The sequence below is a fragment of the Mastacembelus armatus genome, chromosome 8 (assembly GCF_900324485.2).
Source record: "Mastacembelus armatus chromosome 8, fMasArm1.2, whole genome shotgun sequence".
NCBI lineage: Eukaryota > Metazoa > Chordata > Actinopteri > Synbranchiformes > Mastacembelidae > Mastacembelus > Mastacembelus armatus.
This window is the reverse complement of record NC_046640.1, coordinates 19,352,392-19,371,195: the sequence shown is the minus strand read 5'-3', so window position 1 is coordinate 19,371,195 and position 18,804 is coordinate 19,352,392. Positions and strand designations below refer to the sequence as shown.

General features: G+C 41.7%; 1 protein-coding gene across 4 annotated transcripts; it reads left to right on the top strand.

Annotated features, from left to right (window-relative positions):
* On the top strand, positions 1 to 14,468 carry LOC113141360 (flocculation protein FLO11-like). 4 transcript variants are annotated; one of them, XM_026325729.1, is made up of 6 exons: positions 1 to 727; positions 2,252 to 2,419; positions 6,524 to 6,648; positions 7,041 to 10,197; positions 10,335 to 10,367; positions 12,521 to 12,656. In XM_026325729.1, exons 1-5 carry the CDS (start codon positions 275 to 277, stop codon positions 10,362 to 10,364), a joined length of 3,933 nt encoding a protein of 1,310 aa, XP_026181514.1. In that variant the 5' UTR covers positions 1 to 274; the 3' UTR covers positions 10,365 to 10,367; positions 12,521 to 12,656. The 4 variants fall into 4 exon arrangements, with proteins under 4 accessions (XP_026181514.1, XP_026181513.1, XP_026181511.1 ...); XM_026325728.1 differs by having other exon boundaries at positions 7,041 to 10,206; XM_026325726.1 differs by lacking the exon at positions 10,335 to 10,367 and having other exon boundaries at positions 12,521 to 14,468.
* Positions 14,469 to 18,804: the final 4,336 nt, after the last annotated feature.

Here is an 18,804-nt window from a genome sequence, read left to right as displayed (position 1 = left end):
AGAGCTCAAAGCTCTTCACTCAGGAAAGACCATGTCTCAGTGTTAATGCACCATGACTGCTCACAGGAATTTGGAGGCTGACCGGTGTAGGGGACTGTTTAGAGTAATGTGCAACAAGTCTGGAGCCAAAGTTCTCGGGTCCATTAACACGCTTTCACGCAACTTTCTCTACCCAAAGTGTGGGGAGGTTTAGGAGGAGAACTGGCCCGTGAAGCTCGCTGGGGTTGGTTCAGTTTTACTGTTGTTTTTGTGAAAGTATTTTGAGCTCTGAAACATGGCTCTGTCCCAGATACAGTGCCTAGACGAAAACCACGTGAACCCGCGGACGCACGAGTCTAAACCGGACTTTTTCTACAGCGAAGAGCAGCGTCTGGCGCTGGAGGCGCTCCTCCGAGATGGTCGTGAGGCGTTCATCAAGTATCTGGAGGCTCAAGGCCTGCGGGGCTTCCTGTCGGACCCGGAGGTGGAGACCCTTGCTGGGAAGGTGGTTACCTACGATCCGGACTCGGAGCTCTTTCTGGGGAATGCGGAGGACGATGAGCCCCCGCTGTCGCTGCACTACTGGCCCGACCTGTCGGACATATCTGTGCCCCAGCTGGACCTGGGCTGGCCGGACAGCGATGCTTACCGGGGAGTGACGCGCGCCACCGTGTACACGCAGCCGCCACTGGATGGTCAGGCGCACATAAAGGAAATCGTCAGAAAAATGATTGTGCAGGCGCAAAAGGTATGTTGACCACTGAAAAATTCAACACTTTGGTGTTGAATGATGCAATAAGACATTATTTTCACTTTTTAATTAACTTCTGATACACCCTAAACATTTCTGCATTAGAAACACTAAGAGTGTTTGACTTTTTAACTGAAGTTAAACATTTTATTTCTGCGCCTGTTTTGTCGCTTATGAACCAAAACAATGACCATGTTCTCTTCCTGTAATCACATGCAGCCTTTCCTGTCTTACCTCAATGTATATGTGCAGCCATAGCTGCTGTAGCTGAGGGTCAGCTCCTCTTTTTAACCTGCTGTACCCACTGAGAGGTTTCACTCAAACTGACAAAAATTTCCCATCAGCAGCCAGGGCTCAGTCAGTATGAGGTCAGAGTGCAGACTGCTGATGGAATAAGAGAATAAAGTGAATCTTAACTAAGCAGCTTTACTGGGGACTGAAAGAAGCACTGAACTGTGCCAGCAACATGATGGATAGTTGGATGAGTGTGATCGTTGCTGTCAAGGTGCATGAGTACGAGCGTATTTGTGTGTCTTCCCGCAGCAGACTCATCTGAAGGGTTAAGTTTATGACATGTTATTTCTTAGTTGCTGTTCTCGGTGGCATGTCATTGCACATGGCACAGATGACAGAAACATCCAGTGGGCATTTTCCTGACAGAAAGAAAAGAACATGTTCCTGTAAACGAAGAGCTGGGAGAACTCTCTCTCTCTCTCTCTCTCTCTCTCTCTCTCTCTCTCTCTCTCTCTCTCTCTCTCTCTCTCTCTCTAGCATTTAAACCAGTGGAACTACTTGAATCTTATTTGTTTTGGCAGGAGAGGTTAAATGTTTGTATATTCAAGTATAGTCACAGTTTGAGGCTTGATCCTGTTGTACTGTAATAAGGTGGCTGTGTGTGTGTGTGTGTGTATATACGTGTGTGCATCTCTTCAAGACTGTTTCCCATGTGCATGGTCAAGTTTCTGGGTAGAACTCAGTTCCCTTATTTGATATTATATTATTTCCTCACTCTTCAGTCCTCAGTCAACCAGGAAGTCATGTCAGTCCACCATCTTGGAAGGATTTCCCAAACCTCTTATTTGTTTTTGCGGAACAAGTTGTGAAGAGGAGGAGAGATGTCTCAGGAGCGAGGATGCATGATATGAGACCATCCTCCATGGAAGTCTTTTACCAGATTGGCACATGCCTTTGTTTGAAATCTCATCATGACCTGGATTATTGAATAATGTTAGAAGTAGCCTAACAAACAGAAAGTCAATACATTCAGAAATAAAAAGAACATTTGCTGAGCTGCCTTCATCAGAAGAAGTCGTCTCATTTATCTGAAAACGTATTTTGTCATTTCCTTGTGTCCCTCCTCAGAGCAAGAGACTAACATATGGGCAAAAGACATAAATACACTAAGATAAAATAATATGAACTTTATTAATCCCTGAGGGGAAATTCAGCTATAGATATAAGTAAGTGGATGCAATTATGGGAACTGAGATGTACCCTGTGTGTATCTGTGTGTGTCTCCAGGTGATAGCAGTCGCGATGGATGTCTTTACTGATGTTGACATCTTTAGAGACTTGCTAGACGCTGGTTTCAAGAGGAAGGTTTCTGTCTACATCCTGCTGGAGCGCACAACGATACCTCATTTCCTGTCCATGTGCCAAAGGGCCAACATGCATGCTGGACATCTGAAGGTGAGCCAGTGTCACTTACTGAATCCTCGGTGTTAAACAATTCAAAGTCTGTTTTTGAGATGTCACCATTCGTGGGTTCCACTACAATGTAAACATAACAATAGTAGCCAGAATAGTAAGCTGACAGAAAAAGGAAGTTCCTTACAGATAAATAGTTATAGTTCCTTTACAGAGAGCAAATGGAGAGCGAGTCTTTTGACGTTTGGCTGCTCTGGCTTGACGGGGAATTTCCAGACATTTGGAATTTAAAGAGATCAACCTGGAATTTAAAGTTTTAATACAACACAGAAATGTTCAGTTCATTTGGAGACTGGAATATATTTGTAAACTGGCGTTTTTAAAACACAATGCAGTACAAATTGTCTGGTAAAAGAAAGACATGAGAGTGGGTTAAAGAGATTATTGGGAAATCGAAAGCACATGCCAACATTTACTTTCTCTCTCACACACCAGGATTCAAACAACAGCCACTTGTTCCAGCTGGCATAGTACCATAGAGGAGTCTTTTACTTTGTTCTGCATATCTTGAATGTTTTCAACCATAATTGGCTGGATACCATGAAAAACAGCCATGAGTCAGATTTTAGCCATGTTAGGACATGTCAGAGTAAGGTACAAGGAAAATGCCATAGAATATTCTTGAGACATAAATCATTTGATCAAGCCAACAAGAGTTGTTGTTTTTAAGTCAGCCATTATATGCATGATTAGATTCAATGGTTCCTCTACTAGCACTGTGTAGTGTTCTAGTGTAATCTAGTGAGACTGTTTATAAAATCCTACATACATGACAGGATCCAGGGTGTTTAGCTAATTATATTTAAGTGGTGTTTACTGTGCATTAGTTTAGATTAGTGGATTAGCATGACTCATATAAGAGAGAAAGATATATGTTACAGACCTCAAGACATGTTAATCTAAGCATACATAATTGCACACATTAGAACATGTGGTGACAAATTTATTATCCCATACACAGGCACACACACATTGCTGCAACACACACACACACACACACACACGTTCTAACCTGTGCCAGTTTATGCCTTGGTGGAGCTAAAGTGAAACACAAAGGCACTAACAGGCTGACAGACTTTCAGTACCATCTGGATCTGGATTATGAACAAAACAGCAGAAAATGCCAAAGTCCCAAGTGGCAGTTTGTGATTTAGAAACAAACATATGTTTATATGTCAAGTGAATGAAACAGTTTTTCTACAGCTCATTTTTCAGCCAGTTTTGTTACCATGTCATCTGCATGTTTTTTCAAATACCAAATGACATTTCTGGCAGTTTCTTCCTGCTGACATTCACAGGGATCCTGTTGTATTTGCTTTAATGCGAGTGTTTTTTCCGTGAGTATCTGTCTATACCACGTGCAAACCTGCCATCAGTGTTCTAGCTGCACAGTGCACACCTAGCCTGAAGTTGCTCTACATTTAAATTAGACAAATATTTGATAGCAGAAATGCTCTGCACTAAGGACACACAACCTGTGTCACAGCTTTTCATTTATTTCTGTTTTGTGCAATATTCTCCGATGTTTTTCTTGTGGTTCTGTTACCATAGGAAGGATTTTACGTCACAAAAGAATATTTCAGCCTCACAGGTATAGATCACCAGAGAAGTACATGCAGTTTTTATTTTAATCCGGACAGACTGTGCTTGCATCACATATTTATTTATACATCATATCTATTTATGTTTATGTTATTAATAGTCATGTATATTCCACCGTAACCCTGACAGAAGCTTATCACTGTGGATACTGTGTGGCATCCTTGCAAATGTGATAGGCGAGGGACAGCTGTATGACAATGACAAGCAGCTAATGCGAAAGTGACAAGTTTGTCTGCGAGCTGAGCCTTGGCTGTTGAATGGGTGGATGACTGGAAACAAAAAGAGAAGACAGGTGTGACAGCTTCAGGACAACTTGAATTTTTACTGTAAACTCAAAGTGACAAGCAGGAGTTGGGGGAGTGGACAGACAGGATGAGAGGAGGAGCAGATGACTGGTGGGACCAGCTGACTTAAGCAAAGAGGTGGCAGATTCTTCTTATGCTTCAACTTTCTCAGGAGTTTTCTAGAAGCGTGTTGCAATATTCAGGAAAACGGTATTACTCTATGACCCTTCAACCTGACAGTTGTGGACTTCATAGTATTTATTTATTTAAGTATTTTCACAAAATGGATAAACCCATAGTGTTACAGTTCATGGTGTCTTTCTCTGCTACAGTGGTTGCATTTTACATAAAAAATGATGACATCTTAAGTGCTCAACCTCCACAGCAAAAGTACACATACACAAATGTCCGGTCTTATCTAATCAATTAGCCAAAGGAACATAGAAGAGCAGTAATATAAGGGTGGGACCAAAATAGAGAGGAAAACCTTTCCTCTGTAGGATAAGCTACAGAAGGAATAATACTGTACGCTGCATGAACACAACCAGGCATATTTTTTATTTTATTTTATTTTTGCTGCATCAGAGATCAGTTGACTTGTGTCTCGAACTAAATAAAATCATCTAAACTCACAACAACCAAAGTAAAGCTGTGTCCAGGTGACCTCAGGGAAGTCATTAAGTTAAGATTACAGTAAAACAAAGTAATGGCAACTATATCCACATACAGTGTAACTGCCAAAACACCTGGGCTACTAAAAGCAATGACCAGTGGAGTTCAGTGCTGTTAAGTGAGTAATGACCAACATGAACCAAAATTATCTGACACACTTTCCAAAACATGATTTGATCACATGATACAAGTTGTTGATGGTCACCTGAAAACGCCATTTGATAATTGTGGAAAAAGCAGTGGATTATGGGATACTGAAGCCCCTAATGGATGCACTAGCCATGTCTTCCAGGAGCTGAGCCTTTGAAATAGGATATATTTTTTTGCTCAGTGATGCATTCTTTGGAGAAATAAAGAAATTTGAGGATCCCTCTGCTGAATTGGGATGCAGCTTTTGTATTTGTATGTATAGATATTATTATGCACCCATATCAATATCTACTACATTTACTTTGGGGCTGTCCTAAACAAAAAAAAGAAGGGAGGAAGAAACAAAGAAACGTGAAGTGAGTCCAGGTGTCATAACAGAGAAAAAGTCAACAGAAAATGTGCTCAACTCTCATGTGTAATCTCTTATCTGTAACTTTATTACAGTCCTTTATGACTAAACCATATACCCTTCCACCCAGTTATTAGCGTGAATGTTATTCAAATGCTGAATTGAATATATTGCTGTTCAGATATGCAGTGACACGTTTAGGCCTATGGCTGTATTTACATGTGCACAAAATTACTTATGTAAATAAACTGGTCTAAATAAATGGTCTAAAATGTAATTCAAATAACACAGGGTCAACATATAAATATATAAATATATATATATATATATGTGTATTCCTAACTGTGTGAATGTGCAAGTTCTACTGCCCACAGGGATTTAATAAAAAATGTAGAAGTGCTTCAACTTAAATTTTACATGGATAGATGTGGCTCAGTAAGAGTTGGGTGATGTAGTAGGACAGTGACTGTAAATGTCAAAGTGAATCTAGTCAGTGGCTGGAGAGCCACTCCAGCTGAGCTGAAGCAGATTTGTAAGGAAGAAAAAAAAAAAATTCTCCTGAACATTGTGCAAGTCTGATCTACAGGTAGCGCCTGTGGGAGAGGTTTGACAAGTTATTAAATTCAGGGGTTCATTAACTTTTTCCACCAGGACTGTAGAAAGAGTTTTTTTTAAGGATTTTGTTTAATAAAGACACGAAAGATTATAAGTGTTTGTGTTGTAACTGGCTTTAGTACATTGTCTTGTGTGTACTTGGGACGCAGCTGAAGATCACATGATGTTTTATGACCAAGTGATGTAGTAAACTGAGTCATTTCAAAGGGTTCACATAAACTTTATTGCTGCTGTACATATCCTGATCATTAATCAAAGAGGAAGATAAGAATATCACATAAAATAATAAAAACAACCACTGTTTTTAAGATGAAAAAACAGTTAATGTTTTGTAACGTTACATTACACAAGTCACAGATTCTAAAGTTATGGAGAAGGTGTAACAAATGTGCTCTGTGTATTTGTGTGATACAGCACCTTCGTGTTCGCTGCACAGAAGGATCAGAGTTCTACTCTCGCTCCTGCACCAAGGTCAGAGGCCGAATGGGACACAGATTCATGTTCGTTGATGGAGACAAAGCGGTATCTGGTTCATACAGGTTTGTATTTAATGTGTGTGTGTTTTTTGTGACTAAGACATAAAGCAAGAAAGAAGGTGACAGGAAGATTATCTCCGTGTGCTCCACCTGTCTTTGTTTCTGTTTGTGTGAAATGGAGAGATAAAGCTAAAGAATGCACTGTCTATTAACATTCAGTAGGATTCTCTCCGTACTAGGCAAACAGGTTGTGTCTATGTGTCTATGGTGATACTGCTGTCACTTAACAGCTACGCATTTAGTTTTCACCCTGTACATGCAGTTACTTTGAAGTTGATATATAATTTCCCAATCTTAGGGCACCAGAAACCACCTGCCTGCTTTAGTTATTGCTGTGGACTATGACGGTCTTGTTGTATTTTACCGTAATTTTGCGTTTTCTGTGTGTACTGTAGTTTTACTTGGATGTCATCTCGGCTGGACAGGAATCTCATCACCATGGTAACAGGCCAGGCAGTGGATGCTTTTGATCGAATGTTTCGCGTCCTTTACGAAACCTCTAGCTCTGTTGACCTCCGGAAGATCGCCACAGAGCCGGAACCTGAGCCGGAGCCCCTCCCACAGACATCCGTCGTGGTCCCACCTTCTGCTGAAGTTGTAAGAAAATTGTACAACCCCAAATACGCCCTAGTTGCTGCAGGCAACCCCAGTACCAACCCCACCCCCTCTGCTGACCACAATAACCACAAAGAGACACCAAATCCAAAGAACTCCAAGAACCCTGAGGTCACAGAAACCAAGAAGAGGAAGCAGAGAAAGGCCAGTAAAGAAGCTCTACAGGAGGCTCCACCCCTCCACCCTGGACTTACTGATTTAGAAAAAGCATCCTTGATTTCATACTTGCCCACCTGGCCTGAACCTGACCCCCCCAGTGATGTAATTGGGTATATTAACATTCGGGACGCCAGTAAACGGACTCAGGTCCATCTGCAGCGATCTGAGATGTTTGAAACCAGCCAAGCAATCAGGTTCAGCAGTCCAATCAGTGTGCCAAAGGAAACACTGCCAGAGGTTGCTAAGCCCAGACTGCTGACTGCAAAACATGAGGAGATGAAAAAACCCCAGCCAGCACAAGATCTAACCAAAGCTGGAGCTGATCAGCCAGCTCAAGTCAGTGCAGAGGCTGGCTGTGAGAACAGTAAAGAGGAGGCACATCAACAGAAATCATCTGCATCTGGACAAACATCTGAACCTGTCACAGGTGTTATTGAAGCTGTCGGCACTGACAACACACTGCATTCAAACACACCCAACAACCAAGATGCAGGCCACAACACTACACCTCACCTCAGTGCACACACATCATCCAACAACAAAACATCCACTCCTAACAATCAGGGGCCTGCACACACTGTCCCCACAAACAGGGCTACACCAGAGTCACACACTAAAAAAGAAGCAAAAACTAGTTTAAACACACACTGTACTGCTGCGGACAAGACGCACATCGTGGAGTCAAACAGTACACCCACTGACTCAAACTCAAGCACAGAACAGCACACACAAGACAAGACAGGGCTGCCACTTGCACAGACTGTTCACACACAGCCACAAAATTCCTCTGAAATGACACCTAACATCCAGACTCCCACCGTCCACAGCCACATTTCTATATCCTCTACCTCTGCAATGCAGTCTCAGTCAGACAGTTTCAGCTCTGTGTCTGAAAATGACCATGACCCTCCTATTACAAGCGTAACTACCAGTCCCTGTGCTCCTTTGTCCTCCATCGATTCTTCTTTTTCTTCCCTTCCTCCTCTTACTCATCCCCCCCTGCCTTCTTCCACTACATCCTCATCTTTGTCCTCAACACCTCCAATCCCTAAACCTCGCACTGTCCACCTGGTTATCAAAGACAATGGTACCAGCAATGGTCAGAACCTGCAAGAGATCAGTGTCAATAAGATGGAGAGCCCAACCAAAATGAAGCCAGAAGTGGTACATAGTGAGCCTGACTTAACAAATGTAGTGGAGTGTGCACCAGGAAAACAGCCAGGGGATGTCTCAGAACTGCAGAGCAACAGCGAGAGTAAAGTAGAAGCACAAAAAGATGCTGACGACACCAGAAATCCTACAGACGCTCTACAGCCAAAACAGAGTGTGACTTCGCAGCACACAAAGGGTGAAGAACTACATGATAACAGAGCAGACACGGAATTGGTCGTTGAACCCAAACCACAAGCACAGTCAGATGTTTTGACTGCTGATGCACCCAAAACAGACAGTGTGGACATATCGGCAATCACTTTAAATGATTTTGACCCCAGGAGTCAGACATCAATAGACTGCAAAATACCCTCAGATAGATCCCCGGCACAGACAGACACCAAGGCCCCAGAAATAAATGGCTATGAATTTACTCATGTGTCAAATGGAAAAAGTGAGAACCTGACAGAAAGTACAGCATGCCGTGCAAATCCTCAGAGAGTATCGAACTGTGAAAATAATCCACTAAGTACAGGTGCATTAGAGGCTGTGAACTTACCACAAACTCCTGCATCTGCCACAATTAACTCACATATATCCAAAGATAATGCTGATGATAGTGTCACATCAGCAGAGAACACAGACAGGGAACCAAACACTGCAAAACACAACACACACATCAACGTCACCTCTCAGGAATCCCAACAAACCCCCAAACCAAAGGGCAGCTCTCAGACTCCTGAAAGACCCCTTCACTTAAACGTCTCTGACACACACATGCCAGACCTGTGTTCACAGACTCCCAAGCAGCAATTACACCCAGCCACTGCTCTCATATGTGCTACGACTGCAGATGTGTGTTCTCCTTCCACACCAAGCGACGGGTATGTCTCACCGAGGGAGGACTCCATCGTCTCCACCACCTCAGAAGAGTTTTACGAATGCAGCGACTCTCCTTCTGTTGATGCTGTTTTTGACCGTGTGGGTTATCACGTTAACTTCACAAATACAAACACCCTAAATGCTACAACCATTACCAGTACTCCACACATGAATAACATCAGTTGTTCTGAAACATTAGGCACTGCAGAAAGTACAGGTAGTATCTCCAGCACAGAAACCCAGAGTGTCTGTGGCCATCCTAGAGTCTCCTCATCTTCTTTACTTGAGAAGAAAATTGGGGGGAAGGAGGAAACGGCTAATGTAGAGGAAAATGGGAGAGAAGATGATGCAAAGGAGAGGAAACTGAGTGTGGCAGAGACGAGAACAGAGCAGGATTCCAAGGGGACAGAGAGGAAAGGCAGTGAGGAAGCTAAGAGAACAATAGACCATTTAAAAGAAGGTTCGATAGAAATGGTGGAAAATGACAAGAAGATGAAACCCAAAGCCCCTGGGAGAAAAAGGTCACTGAAAAAATCTGCAGCAGAGACGATGGTTGATGGAAACTCAACCAATCAGGGATCCAATCCAAAGCGACTGTCCACAGGTGGAAGCAAACCGGAGAGGTTTTCTCCCGAGAGAGAGAGACCAGGCAAAGAGAAGGTAGTGGACAAAGTGGAACTAAGAGCCAGCATCATGGACAGAAGAGAAAGACCTCAAACGGCCATAGAGCTCGAGGGACAGAAGGTATGCACAGTAAGGCTGCAGATATTTTCATCTTTATGTTTAAAATAATTCTCATCACACAAACATAACTTTTAACCCATGCAGGTTAATCTAATTCAAATCATTTGTACTTTTCAATTTTCTAACCATTTTTGCAGTATTCTGTTCAGCCAACACCGGTGACATAAAGGGTAAGCACAGTTCACAATTCATCCACTTCTTGAGGGGACAAATCTTCACATCTATATTTCTTAAAACTAACATTAACCAGAAGGAAATGGAGAAAGTAGAGCCTTCCGCTTAGTGTTTCTTTGACAAACATTCTCAGTTTTCTCATTCAGCATTTTTAAAACTTCAACTCATAATATTTTAAACTAGAAAACTACAGAGAAAATAGTAGCTTGGGACCAAGCATCGTATCGGTAAAGATGTTTTCTCTTGTTTATACTGAAAATTTGAATTCAGCATTAAGTAACAGAAATTGTATGTTTTGTGGTGTGTGACTACATTCCACCACACTAAAGAATAAAAAAAAATACATTCACTAGTTTTAAAAATGATGAATTGAAGCTTTAATGTTAGAGAAAAGAGTAAATAAATGTTTGATACACTGTCGACTGTGGGGTTATAAACTAAATATGAAGTTAGCTTAGCATAAATACTAACAACAAGGGGAAACCGTAAGCCTGGCTCTGTGCACGTTATAATTTGTTAATATGTTTTATGTGCACAGTTGTTAATTAGCTTTGTACCAGATCATTTCTCACTCAGAGTAGTAACTTGGCTATTTGGAATATTTGCTTTGCACCTGCCAACAGCTCTCAGCCCCCACATATCCAGCGTTTTGGGTTTCTTGGTCTTTGTATGAATTAAACAAACAAGACATAACGAATTGATTAGTGATCTTGTGATTTCGTTGCCAGAGCCAGTTGCCGTTTTTTTTTTTTTGTTTTGTTTTTTTTGTTTCTGTTTCCAGTTGGTGTGCTAAGCTAAATTTAGCGTAGCAATATGGTGAATGGTGTTAATAGTTTTCATCTAATCCTCAGAAAATAATAAGAGTGTTTTCCATATTGTTGAACTATTTCATTAATGCCCATTTTTTAAAATTAGGTTTTGTTTAAAATTTACATGGAACAAGTTCCTCAGATTGTATATAATCTAATTTAAATTTTATTGAAAATCTTCCAGACTTTTTGAGTTATACTGTACTGTATTTACTCATTAACATGCTAAATTGAATAAACCAGTGCAACAGCAGCAGGAGGCTGGTACAAAATGAAATGATCTGCTGCAGAATTTCAGCTCCTGGACTCATGATGTCCCACTGAGGTGTTAAAGTCATTAGCTCAGATCTGTTGGTGCTCAATCATCTCTGCTGAAGTCACTCCTTCAATGTGTCAGATATTTTACAGTTAGTGTTTGTTAGCTGTGGAGCTAATAGTGTAACCACAGTATGTATGTACCTGTCTGTCTGTCATGGTTGGTGGACTGAGCACACCCAGGGAGAACCCAAATATAGACACATGAGACAGACTAGCAGGTGCAGTTAAGTAATTTACTACAGAAATGATCATTTGGTTTGCTGGAGCACAAACAACAAGTAAAGTGACAAGAACACAACAAATACACAACAAATGATAATACAACAATCTGGAAAAACAGGGTTTAAGAACAGAGGATAGGAGTGAATTGGAGAAACAGGTGAGCAGGTGTGTGTGGGGAGTCAGGTGACTGGGAAATGATGTGGGCTGCTGGTGGTTGAGTGAGAATCTAGTGAATGAGGTGCACTATGCAAGCTTCCCATTTATGTGTGTGTGTGTGTGTGTGTGTGTGTGGGTGGGTGTGTGTGTGTGTGTGTGTGTGTCTGCTGAGTATGCACCAGCAGAGCATCACTGAGTTGAAACACATGACACTTCTTCATTATTGAACAAGGAGACTGCGTGTGAATTAAAGTGACACTTTTAATAAAGCACTGCAAACATTCATGCTGATGCAATATTAATGAAGTGTTGAATGATTGATAGTTTCACATTTACTGGCATAGCTTAACTCAGTCACTGGAGACCTGAGTCTATACTTTTTGTCTGTCTCAGTTGTCTGTCTGGATCAGGGGGGTGGTGTTAATATTAACAAAAGGGATTGTAAAACAGAGCTCATATTTCCACGCAAGTGCCTCTATTTTATGCTCTTATGTCACCCACCAATCCATCTGTGTGCGTAAAAATTTCACACTTCATTGTAGAAAAGTTACTGGCACACCAGTAGAGAACAATATGAGGACGATATCTCATTAACCAGAACATACCTCATACATTTTTTCTTCTCTTCTATTCCATTTCTCTAGTTGTTGCATACTCCTTCAAAGCTTTTACAAGGACTGCAGCAGCAGGTCAGTGCTTCTCCTTCCCGAGCACCCAGACCCCCTCGACCCCTGTCAGCCACCCAGTCTTCGTGGGCTCATCCCTTGGGAAGCAGTCACATAATCAGGGCAGAAAGCAAGGTGATCCACGGTAGTTTCCAAGTCTTGGATAATACCTCATCTGTTCGTAGACCTCTGTCAAGACCATCCCCTCCACTTGCAGTGGGTGCTATTGGGTCTGCAGCCGGGCAGAAGCAGGCCGAAGTCTCCCGGACCCAACAGAGCCTCCTTTCTCGACAGCCTCCAGCACTGCAGGCGAGAGTCGGACAATCACAGAAACAGCATCATTACCCTAAACCGTCAGCATCCTTTCTCCACACACATGCAAACATACAGTCACAGCTTCATCCTCATTACCAGAACCAGGCAGTATCAGTGCTTGAGGCACACAGGCAGGAGGACAGAAGGTCTCCATTTACCATCACTTTTAGCAGGCTGTACAACCTTAAGGGCTTGAAGGACAAAATGAACAGGTTTCCAGCACAGGGTAGGAGAGTCGCCACCAGCTCTTCAATGGAAGGTCATAAGAGCACAAGCTAGTCTGGTACCGTCAGACAATCTGGCATCAAGCTTTATGGCACTGTAACACATCAAACTGGAGAAAATAAGACATTAAAAAGAAAAACTATCTCACCTCACCTTCAACACAATACAGTAGGACTTGAGCCAGTATATGTGCTGTGGAAGACATGCCAAAAATATCAGCTTTCCCACCATGTATCCTGTGAAAACACCAAAGACTTGGCTCTGAACCACATTTTTAACTCTAGGGTTTTAGTGAGTGTCAGAACATGACTCGTGGGATTGACCTCATACTGTCTCATTTGATGTAGGGCAAGCTCTAACTTGTTTTCCACATGGCAGTTTGACCAAAGAAAATGAACACCAAGCACATATGGGAAGCATGCACACATTTGCCTTTCACTTACTGCATGTTATATAGGATACTACCTGCTAGTTCAACCAAGCAAAACCAAAAGCTGTTGCTTCCTAACTTGTACTAAATCAACCAATTAGTTTTTTAACAGAACTGGGAATTACCTCCCTTTTTTAATCGGCCAAACTTTCTTTTTGGTCGTTTCACTCATTCTCGGGTGGTGGCATGTGAATGTGAATTAAGGTGTTTACTGTTTGAGTCACTGCGTTGTATTAAAATGCACATTGATAGAGTTGAAAATTGTTACAACCATATGTTTGGTGAATGCAGGGTTTTATTACATGAAAATCTACAAACTGACTGTATTTAATACTGTATTTACCGAGGTACTGTATTTTATGTGATGGTCTGTGATTTTGTCCAGCATCACCTTTCTGAGCAGATGAATAAGTAAATGTTGGATTTGATAATACAAGTAGATACAAATAAATAGTAACTTTTTTTTAGTGTTTTATAATAGTTGAATGGGAGCATTTGTGCCTGTTATTTTACCAAGCAAAGTTTTTCTGTACATTGAAAGAGTTTACCGTATTAATCAGAATACTAAAACTGTTGATGCAAAATGTTCTCTTATTGGTTTTTGATGTCTCAGACCTGTTTTATATTCTCACACTGTGTGCTGTTCATTGAAAGAGTAAAGGAGTCAGGTTATTGATTTATTCCTTGTTTACACTAAATCCTATTTACATTCAGAGTGCTTTTTTGCCGGGAAAACAAAGTCAGGGCGACTGTGCCCTAAACAAAGCATAAGTTATCTGCAGAGACGAGCACAATAAACACCACACGGAACAGAGCTGTTACTCTGAGGACAGATACAGATGTCCTGGAGATTATAACAGCCTTGTACAAGATACTGCCCTTGGGTTTCTGTGCAGGAAAAGTGGAAATGTGCAGAGTCGCTGTATGTGGTGCAAATAAACTCACTGATGACATCAAGGAAGTTTGCATGATTCATATGTCATCGGAAAGTAAATATGATTTGCAAATTGAAAGATGAGAACATCTCTATTCCGCCCTGTTCTTATGTGAGACAGGCAGTGGATTTGTGCACTTTGTGCACTTGCTGAATGTTTGCTTGCTTCTTTGCTTCTAAACCAGCTTCACTTGACTCTAATGAATCTCTTCTCTCCACATGTGCAATTATTCTGTATATTACATTATTTAAGAGTTCAATTTTGTGCAAAGCTGGGAATGTAGATTTTTTTTTTTCCAGTGAAAAGCAGAATGAATCCACTCATTATTATATAAAACATAGATCATGTATCATGGATGACTGCCTGTTAGCACCGTTAAAGGCTGTTTTGCGTGCTAGCTGAAAACTTGACATCATGCAGATGTGAGAGCAAGAAGATGTACTAAATATCTAGCTTCTGTTTTGTCAAAACAATGGTGTGAAGGGGTATTTTACACACCAATAACCCCTCTGTGGTTTTGGCAGCTCTTTTACTGCAAGTTACAATCTGCAAGTATTAGCTGTAATCCATGTCAGCTACTAAATTTCCACTAGCATGACTTCCAAAATGATCCCAGAGGAGATTTTTTAATGAGACATAACTAATGAAATGTGGGCGAGCTGCTGTGTGTGAGGATTTTCAAAGAAGAAAAAGACACACACGTGTGAAATGACAGATAAGCTCTGTGGGCTGTAACAGCTTATTGTGCCGCTGACAGTTGATTGAATTACCTGTATTTGCATGTTTAGGCAACTAGAGGAAGAGAAAATAAAAAGGAATCTCTTTGTGTCAGGGCGCTCTGCAAACGCACGCTAACTCGTATTCTACATACACACACACTAACATTCACACACTGCAAATTACTCCGAATGTAAGCTCTGTGAGAACAACTGGACTTGTCTCCACATATTTAAACATCTCTTACTGAAATAAAAACAAATCATTTCATATGAAACCCTTAAACGCTGCTTCAAAGATGAATCATATTTGGCTGAATAATAATTACCATGTCTTGACAGCTGTGAAACTGTGAAAGAGGTTTGACAATGTGAGACTGTAAAGCACCATGAAAAGGTGGTGCAATTATATCCCCAAGAACTAAGCACACACAGATCAAGAGCGAAAGCACCTACTTTAAGGGAAACATATACAAATAGGAAAGCATTTCACACTTCTATAGCATGTCCTTTTTCCTTAAGGGCCACAGAACCCGGGACACTAAAGGCTACAAAAGTTATTTGTTGTATTTTTTACATGTAACGTGTATGTACACGACTGTGTATTGACAAAGAAGTGAAAGGTTAACATGAGTTTTCCAGTTTTCCAGTCATATAGATATGGGATAAAATATTCTTTATGAATAGTTTTCTGGGTCACCCATCCACATTTAGAATGAGTCAGATATTGAATCACGTACACACAGACACACACACCTATCACACAATGAGGATGTGGGTGAAGATCGGTGACTGAGATGCAGGAAGCAGAGAGACAGAGAAAGACAATCCTTCCTTATCTGAAGTGACTGAGGGAGCCAGAAAGAAGCTGAATAAAGAAAGAGACAGGAAAAGATAGAGAGATTCACAGAAAGATCATGAAGTCTGCACAACAGGCTGTTGCCTGATGACTTTTGCATCCACAGCACAACTTAGTCAAGTCAGTACAGTAAATTCTCATGGGCTAATTCCAACTTTACCATGTAAATGCTTAACTGTTACGCACACTGGAGTTTAAAAAAGCAAATACATGTACACACAAACAGACACAAATAGAAAACATTTTGTGATTGTTAAGAAATATGGACATACCATCTGTGCTGTCACTTACTGAAGCTGTTTTCATCTCTGGCATTTGTTTTTACTGTGTTATCTTGTCTGGAGCCAGAAAATTCTTATCTGAACAGGGGAAGGTATTTAGACGGGACAGACATGGAGCAACCTGAAAGAAAAAAACCATCTGTAATTTCAGTGCTGGCAGATATGGTAACCTGTTCTGTCAAACCTGTACAATCAGTGTTAACTGGAGCTGAGCAGAAACACACTGTGAAGCTTCATTACCACTCCACTAATCTCAAACATCATGCAAATCTTAAACACACACACACGCACAAACACACACTGGTGCTCATGGAAGTCCTGTGATAACAGCTTTGTTGTTATGGATGATTGGATGGAATGATAGTTGTGGCTCATACCCAGAATAGCACACCACACACACTGAAACACACTCACATTTAAATAGAAAGCATCCCCTCTCCCTGAAGCCATTTAAATGGAGATGAGAGATTTGGTTACCAGGTGGATACACACACACCGAAAGTGGCATCATAACATCATCCATTCAGCTGAGCCCTCCAAGCTCATCATAAATGATAATGCCAGACATTCACTCAGCCTCGGGGGTTGCAATACAGACAAGAATGACACAATGGGTTCACACACACACACACACACACACACACAAAGCAGTGACTCAGCCCACTTCTCTGCTTTGTGGACAGCCCTTTGGGTCTTTAAACTGCCAGGCAGCTCACACACATCTACAGACACACACATATGTAAGTAAAGATATTTGTTGCCTTGCAGATGAACAGATATGAGCGAGAGTTGTTTGTGTGTGTTTATGTGTGTCCAGAAAGGTGTAGGTGGACTGTGGGTTTAATGAAGACATCCTCTAATATCAACAATTTCTGACACATGACATGAGTCATTCTTTAATTAGCATGTTTTCATTATGGCTCAGTCTGGGTAATGAAGTGTCCCATTAGTTGATTAAAGACACATGTGTCAGTTCACATTTCTTTACGTGAACACCAGGACCTTTCTGTGTGCAGTTTGTATTTTGCCTGCATGCGTTTCCTCCAGACGCTCCAGTTTCCTCCTACAGTGCAGAGTCATGGAGGTTAGGTTTAATAGCCACTCTAAATTGCCTGTGGGTGGGAATGTGGATGTAAATGGTCTGTCTCTGTGTGTCTGGCTTGTGATAGACTGGTGTCCAACCTGTAACCCACCTCTTAGTGCCAGCGGGGATCGGCTTCAACTCACTAGCTGTCTCAATTCATGAGCATGTTACACATGCTGTAACAACAACAAAAATACATACAGACACATACCGACATTTTGAAGTTTTAAATAATTTGAGGAAAGGTTAAGTAAAGCTGGTAGTTTCAGGCTGCTTGTGCAGTTAAAGCCAGTGAGAAGAAATGTGAGACTGCGGAGAGGTTACTGAAGCAGCATTAAAACTATGGAAAGCACAGACTCTACAATTTGTGACTTCAGCTTGCAGAAGCTGCAGGGCTTACCCTGCTACACATTTGCACAGTTGTAAAATGGTTTCATCACCTGGCTGCAACTGAAGTTTGCTTTCCCCAGGGAGCAAAATGCACCGAGTACTGTGGATTCAGATGCTAACTTCATAGACTTAATGCACCATAACTCTGTCATGGTTTCATGTACTCTGGGGGCTGTACCGTTTTTAATACCAGCTGACAGAGTGTCCAATAAATATGTGGCACAGGATCAGATCCTCTATTTGGGCTAAACAAAAACACACCCTCCTTCCTGTACTAAATCAAATAGATTTTCAAGCGGTGTCACTCACTGCACCTCACCCTGATGAATTATGTGTCTAGATTTACTGTGGAGAAGGGTGTGAGAGGCATTTTACATATTTGTTGGGGTGGTTGGATGCATGAGCCTTTTCAGAGGCTTCAGAGTTTTGAAATTGATGCCAACTTCCAATATGTTTGCAGATGACATTGCCATCTGTAGTGAGAGCAGGGAGAAGGTGGAGGAAAATCTAGAGAGGTGGAGGTTTGCAGGTTGGAGCAGGTGGAGGAAAGTGTCAGGTGTGATGTGTGACAAAAGAGTGTCAGCAAGAATGAAAGGAAAGGTGGACAAGACAGTGGTGAGACCAGCAATGTTGTCTGGTTTAGAGACAGTGGCACTGAGACAAAGACAGGAGGCAGAGCTGGAGGTAGCAGAGCTGAAGATGTTGAGGTTCTCTCTGGGAGTGACGAGGATGGATAGGATCAGGAATGAGGACATCAGAGGGACAGCTCATGTTAGATGTTTTGGAGAAAAAGCCAGGGAAGCCAGATTGAGATGGTTTGGACATGTTCAGAGGAGGGACAGTGAATATATTGGTAAAAGGATGCTGAGGTTAGAGCTGCCAGGAAAGAGGCCTAGAGGAAGACCAAAGAGGAGGTTCTTGGATGTAGTGAAGGAGGACATGAGGATAGTTGGTGTGGGTGAGGAGGAGACAGAGGATAGGGTTAAATGGAGGCAGATGATTCGCTGTGGTGACCCCTGAAGGGAGAA

Coding starts and splice junctions, on each gene's coding strand:
- LOC113141360 (XM_026325725.1), top strand. CDS start 275: ATGGCTCTGTCCCAGATACAGTGCCTAGACGAAAACCACGTGAACCCG. Junction 6,649..7,040: donor GCGGTATCTGGTTCATACAG/GTTTGTATTTAA, acceptor TGTGTACTGTAG/TTTTACTTGGATGTCATCTC. Junction 10,207..12,520: donor AGGGACAGAAGGTATGCACA/GTAAGGCTGCAG, acceptor CCATTTCTCTAG/TTGTTGCATACTCCTTCAAA.